Genomic DNA, 7,209 nt, shown 5'->3' on the forward strand with positions numbered 1-7,209 from the left:
TAAAGTTTTTATTTTATGTACTATTTATACATTAACTATAAACCATATTACTAAAAGCTTTTCGAACATTGGCAAGAAAGGCTGAAAAATTTTTGGTCTTCCTTAGATTCTCTTGAAATTCCGCTAGGCATTCAAGATGAGGAGCACTATCTGACACTAGAAGAAAAGAAAAAAAGACAATTTGAATGAGATTTTTTTATGGAAGAGAAGTTTCCCAATTTAGATGCTTTCATCTGATTCAAATAATTTTAATCCCATTTTTTTGAGTTCATTTGAGCATAGGATGATACATACACCTGATTTTCATATCTTTTGAACCTTTCCTCTGCTTAATCACTAAATATTCAAATCTCTGTACTACAATCTTGCTTTAAATTTAAACAGATGGTAGGCAAGGGATTGAAGAGCTTAGTGATAAAGAACAGAATGCCATTTCCCATCATCTTTCCTGTACATTTTAATTAAACTATTTTTAACAGGTTTGTGTGTGTGTATGTATGTGTGTGTGTGTGTGTGTGTGTGTGTTTTAAACTGTTAAGTCAGTTTTCTCTACAGAACTTTGGCCTGACTTCTAGTATCTTACCACTGAATCAAAAAAATTCCAACCCTTAATAATTTACAATTATAGGGAGGAGGGGTCTGAAGTCTCACAAATGAGAGGGAGGTCATTAGAAAATGTGGTCGCTATTCCAAAAGTGGCATTTACAGGGCTTACTAAACAAATGATACTCAAAGTCACAAATAACAGTACGGATCTCATATGCAGTTGAACCAGATGGTACATATGGGAGCAAGCAAGTCTCCAGAGAGGTGGGTCAAAGGAAAGGGACAATCCAGCATTCTCCACCATCAACCTTGTCCTTTGTTCAAGGGGAAGAAATTCGACCACATCAGATCCTGCTCTTTGGTAGAAATTGTTTAGGAAACAAGGCCCATGACCAAAGCAGAGAAAAATAGAAAAAAACCAGTTGGTTCTAAAATTAAACTGTAGATTCTATTTTAACACACTATCAAATACTATGACACTATGAAGCAATAGAGGAATCGGATTTGGAGAAAATTTAAAAGCTAGGTAAGAGGTTTTCTGGGATTGCTTCTTAAAATTCAGCACTCATCAGATTAGGAGATATTTACCTAGAGAGAAAAAGGCCAAATATTTGTGCATGAATTCGAGTCCTAAAATATAAATTTCATTAGAATAGGAACTGGGTCATCATGGCATTGGAGAGCCAACTAAACAGCTCACCTGAGTGTGTGTCTCCTACAAATGCTTTAATGAGGACACAGGCACCGAAAGCTGAGAACCATTTTCTGAGTTCCAATAAATTAATCACTTCCAAAGGGAATTAGAAAAATAAAAAAGAATCAAATATATTTCCATTCTCTTCTTGTTCACACTATTACCAATCATATATATTCCTCATAAATCAAAAACCATCTGGCCTGCTAGAGAATCAGTAACTCAGCTAAATTATCAATGGAATAATGGAATAATTTCAGGATGGAATGATTTTGTAAAATTGGTTTTTGGGGGGACAAAGATTACCAGATTCTAATGATTTTACATTTGGTTTTAAAATCACCTACTTGGATAAATTATAATAGTATTCACACTTAGGTAGTCATATCCTTTATAGCTTTGCTTTGAGTTCTCTAAAAGGATAACTCATATTTCATAATATAGAGATCTTTTATCTCTTAGACTTTTCTGCCACTGTGGCACTGTGCCATCCAAAGTCTATTACAGTCACAGCCTTTATAAGACAATATCCCAAAAAGCAAGACTGAAAAAGAAAACAATAGCTGTGGGAATATTATTTCATCCTATTACTTTATATTCTGATTCAAGTAACATTTTGGGGTGGCAAACTTAAATACCCGTTATAGAGAAGAGGGCATACCTTCATAGTCCCTTGCTTCATTTAGGTGCAGGCAAAACATATATGGGCTATCGGGATGCTTAGGGTCAATATTAGTGAATATAAACTGCAACTTATCACCTGAAAAAAGAGATGAAATTATTTAATGTGAGAACATTTTAGTGCCAAATTTTTTTGATGGAGATGTGCTTTCGTATCTCTGTCTCTGATCAATCATTAAACACTAAGTATATACAGGATGAGGCAAAAATAGTTTTGTAGTTGCGAGTATACAAAATAGTTTATTCTTATATTATTATGTATTAATTATTGTATTATCTTCCAAAAGCTACTTTTGCCCCACCCTTTATATTCACTTAACCCAGTGGTCGGCAAACGCGGCTCGCGAGCCACATGCGGCTCTTTGGCCCCTTGAGTTTTTAGCAAAGGCCAGTTTATGAGTACCCTAATTAAGTTAACAACAATGTACCTACCTATATAGTTTAAGTTTAAAAAATTTGGCTCTCAAAAGAAATTTCAGTCATTGTACTGTTGATATTTGGCTCTGTTGACTAATGAGTTTGCCGACCACTGACTTAACCAATATCTTCAAATGTATGCTGCAAATTATTTTAAAAGTATTGTAGTTTACTTATGACACCAAAATCACAAACAAAAGAAAAAAAGACATTGTACTTCATCAAAATTATGACTATATGCCGAGTCCAGTAAATCTTTCTGGCAAATCACCAAACATGATGGTAATCTTGGGGACTCCCAACACTGTAAGTAGTGCTGTAAATTGGTATATATACATGTAAAGGCCATTGGAATATTTACATGCTTTAACCAGTAATTCCTCTCTGGGAATTCCCCAGAAATTATACAAAAGAAATGGAGTAGTCTACATTTACTGTAGTACTTCTAAAACTAAGAAACAGGCAGAATCCAAAAGTTAACTTAGAGGCAATACACGTGCTAATGATATGTTAATGGAATGAATTATTATACCATTTTAAGATTTACCATTATAACAACTGGAGAAATGCTAATCATACAATACCAGTATGAGCAAAGAACAAAAATTATTTGCATGGTTGTCAAACCATGCCCAAAATACATTTATTAAAATATTGGATAATAAATAACCAAGGCATTAGTACTTAGGTTATGGTGATAAAAATTTAGTAGTTTTTCCCTACTTTCTAAAAAGTTAATAATATAGTCATTATTTTACTTGAAAACATGAAATATTTTTACTTTTAAAAAAATGTTTTTAATTCTCCTCTACTTAAAAAATGACACACCTAATTTCCTGTTTTATTGAAATTAATATACTTACCATAAATTTTTCGAATTTCTAGTCCAAGTCGATCTTTAAATATGTCTACAGACTTCTGTAACCTTTGCAACCTCTCTTCACTCGTTTTTTTAGCAGTGGAAATAGCTGATTAAGAAAACAGACACACTATCAAATATTTTAAATAATACTCAGTGCTCATTTAAGAACCTTGAAAACAACTATAAAAATGATGCCAAATGAATCTGTTAATTTATATTCAGTTTCTATCTCTACCAATTAGTAAAAGGGGCTTCTGTTCATTCAAGATGAAAGGCAAAACTGTGTGAGAAAATATACAAGAAGTGAGAGGAATGTTTTATTCTACTTTATCACTTAATAACATGAGTAAATAAGCCAAGATTTGCATGGCTGGCAGAGAAACAGACTTCCTTTATACTATTTTGTTTTTTTCCGGTTAGCCAAGAAATTGCTTCATTGGAAAAATATTCTATTTTTTTAAACATAACTATTTCTCACAAGAAGTCTGCTTTATTTCATGCTAGTTTAGAATTATTCTTAAAGTTAGCACATTATGTCCTAAGTAATACATAGCAGATAAGAAAAATAATGTAGGCATAAAAATTCTGTAAGAAAAAGCATTAACAAAACAAACTTTGCTATTTTCAAGAGATTTGAGATTTGATTACTTTGTTTGTGGGCAAACAAGACTCCTTTCTAAAGGAAACACTCATTTGAGTATAAAAGTTTTTTAAACAAAGAAATTTTCCAGCATAAAGAGGTTGCTTAATAGTTTCTGTCAGAGAATGCGTGATCCAGAAATTTGTTACCTTAATTATACTATGGCTTCTCCCAAGCAAATCTTGTTTCGTGAAACTGTTTCCTACTATACTTAATTAAACTCACTGATTAACTTCATTATTACTCTGGTTATATAAGAAATCCAAAGGACCTTTAAGTAAAACAGAAAATAAAACCAACTCAGCTACTTGCATACACCCCTTACAGAGATGAGTCCTGGCTATGCGCCTAAGGCATAATATCTATTTTGGGCAATAAACTGCAGAGAAGGCAAAATAGAGTTGTGAACCATCACCACTTTGAAATTTAGATTGATGTTTAAACATGTGTACAACTGAAAACTTACTTTCCTTCTTCCTAGCATACTCTTCCTTAAGATCCTGGATATTTGTAGTCAGTACTTCCAAATCCTGCTTTTTGCCATTTACTTCACCAATCAACTTTAACAATTTATCTTTTTTTTCTTGAATAAGCTTATTCTGCCTGCAGATCTCTGTAAAAAGCACAAAGCATTAGCTGGAACATAAATGCTTTGTTTTTCAATATGTACCTAAGATAGACCAAAGTATTGACTTTCATAAGATTAATACAGCATGTTTTAATTAATATTTCCTAATGATAAAAAAATATTTAAAAAAACAAAAAGAAAAGAATCCTAATCTATTCTTTCCTATTTGTCTTTGAAAATAGAAATAAAAAGATAAAAATGCTTTTAAAAAAATACCAAATAAAAACAAGAATTAAAAAATCAGATGATCATGACCCTTGCAGCTCTCCCCCTTCAAATAAATCCTATGTAATAAAGAGGTAATATGCAAATGGACCAGATCAGCAGGAGGGCAGGGCAGTGAGCTATGTGCAGCAGTGGGCCAAATGGCCAGCTGAGGCAAGCGGCAGCGAGCTACTAGCGCATGGATTCGTGCACAGGGCCACTAGAACTGAAATAAAACTCACCACCAAAGACTATCAAAAAAGAAGACAAAATAATACTTTTTATATAACATTCAAAACCACAACACTAAACAAAATATTGATAGGTTAATTCTGGAGGGTGGGAAAAGAGGAAGGTATAACATGGGATGTTCTATTTATTAAGCTGGATATGAATACAAATGTTTATTATTTTCATATTCATATACATACATACACACACATTCATACAGCATACATTGTTTTACTTGTATCATGGATTTCATAAAGATGTTTAATATTAAAAAAACTCTGAGATCTACAGATTGTCACATACGATTTTGATATTCTAGATACATCTGAACCATTCGCTCTTCTTCCTTCAATTTCACAGACAGCTTTTCTGAAAGAGAAATTGGAATTGATGTTTCAATTCAGCTGAAATAACACTAAAAAGCAAAGAACAACATAATGTTACAAACTAACTTCAGGTACCTGTAAATGCTTTATTGATGTCCTTGTAGGTATCTCTTAGTCCCACCATCTGACAGGAGGTGTCGTTGACATTGCTTTTGAATTTATTCCAAAATTCATTTATGTTTTTATCCAACAGTGCCAGCTCATCCTCTACCATTTTGTAAGACAACGCTACAAAACAAGTAGAACACACACTGTTGTATCTTAAGTTGCTTGAATCACATCAGGCACATACTCCAATCAACTATACGTTGGCAGTTTGACCTTTGCTAGAAAAGGTTAGCAACTTACTTTTAACTCTAGATATTCCACAGCAGCTCAGTCACCTGGACTTAACTAGGGTTCAAGTGCAGCAAGATCCAGGGCACCTTTACCTCCGAGAAATTCTAAGAAATTCTAAAAACCCACACGCTCTAGGACCCTGGGAAAATGACGCCGACTACATTTTCTCACAAGAAAAATTGGTGACATTTAAGGAACCTCCCAACTCTGACACTTTCAATTCCAGCCTGAATCGCCAAGCCCCAGGTGCCGGCCCCTCCGGTAGGATAAGACCCACGCCCCTACCGCGCCGCTTCCTCCCACCCCAGGCCAGGTAAGGCGCAGTAAACGGAGGACTGCAGTGGGGGTCAGTGGGTCCAGGCCCTGAACAAGTCACCTACACTCTCCGGCCTCGGCGTCCTCCACTGTGAAAGTTTGTCCTGCAAGACTCCGGTGCCCCCAGTTCTCAGGAACGCTAAAACCTTCCCAAAGACCTAAAATCTCCCGGGGACCCACAGACACCTCGCTCAGCTTGCCGCCGCCCACCCGCGAGGCCCAGATTCACAAACAACAGGGCGTGCGCTCAGACACACCCCTCCCCCACCCCCACCCCACAACCGCCCCCAAATCCACTTTCCTCTATCGCGACGGCGGGTCGGAGCCCGGCTAGCTCCCACCTCTCTCACCTTCTCCGGGAGGCCTGGGCCCCGCCGCCCTCCCCACACAAGACGCGAACCGACCCCAGCTAACCGCCAGGCTGCAGACCCACCTCCCTCGGCCGCGCCAACTCCCCTATTTCAAACCTACCGCGCCTTCCGCCTCCCGACTTCCAGCGCCTGCTCGCCTTCTGATTGGCTGGCAGCTTAGGTTTTTCAATGAAGGGATTGGTTGATGTAGCCACTCCCCTCCGATTCTCGCGGAAAAGATGGGGGAAAGGGCATTCTGGGAGTTGTAGTTCTTTTTTGAGCGATAGCCTCATTCTCAGCGTGGCTTAGGAAAGTATTAATAGTTCCTGGAAGACTCTCCCTAGGACGGGCCATTCATCAATTTCCAATAAAGGTTTCTGCAACAAATATAAATATCGGACTTTAATTGTATTCTGTTACCAAGTATATACCCTCTTCTTTGGCACTACCCATGGCTTAAATAAAGCTAATTAAAAATAATAAAACGAATAAAAATACTATTTTAATTGATCTCATCTTTAAATAACTCTTCACTGGGAAGTGGCTGGAATATTACTGTTAATTGGCTTCTAATATTAACACTTCCAGAATCTTCTGATTCTCTGTATTTGACCATGTGAATTAAATCTGAAACTTTAAAAGGCAGTACCTAGTACAGGTAGTTTCTGCCACAGTAGACAATGACACAAATCTTTTTCTTGGTACCCACCCTTTATTATTGCACCCTCTATTATTTCCTAATCTGTAAAGTGAAGGTAGTAATAATAACAATAATAATAATAATATTTTCTGCACATACCCAATATGAGGCTAAAAGAGATAATAAATGCAAATGCCTTAGAATAGGGCCCTATAACATAAGAACTCAAAATGGTTTCTTGTTTCTATGATTTATCCCCTATCTATTTCCTGTGCA

At 36.2% G+C, this 7,209-nt stretch overlaps 1 protein-coding gene across 1 annotated transcript; it reads right to left on the reverse strand.

Annotated features, from left to right (window-relative positions):
* SPC25 (SPC25 component of NDC80 kinetochore complex) lies at positions 1 to 5,764 on the reverse strand. Its single transcript, XM_054723342.1, has 7 exons — positions 5,638 to 5,764; positions 5,365 to 5,517; positions 5,207 to 5,272; positions 4,307 to 4,453; positions 3,202 to 3,306; positions 1,902 to 2,000; positions 1 to 156 (listed from the first exon to the last, which is right to left on the reverse strand). The coding sequence occupies exons 2-7, from the start codon at positions 5,501 to 5,503 to the stop codon at positions 32 to 34; spliced, it is 681 nt and encodes a 226-aa protein (XP_054579317.1). The 5' UTR covers positions 5,504 to 5,517; positions 5,638 to 5,764; the 3' UTR covers positions 1 to 31.
* Between the last annotated feature and the right edge of the window lie 1,445 nt (positions 5,765 to 7,209).

Source organism: Eptesicus fuscus, chromosome 11 (genome assembly GCF_027574615.1).
Source record: "Eptesicus fuscus isolate TK198812 chromosome 11, DD_ASM_mEF_20220401, whole genome shotgun sequence".
Lineage (NCBI taxonomy): Eukaryota > Metazoa > Chordata > Mammalia > Chiroptera > Vespertilionidae > Eptesicus > Eptesicus fuscus.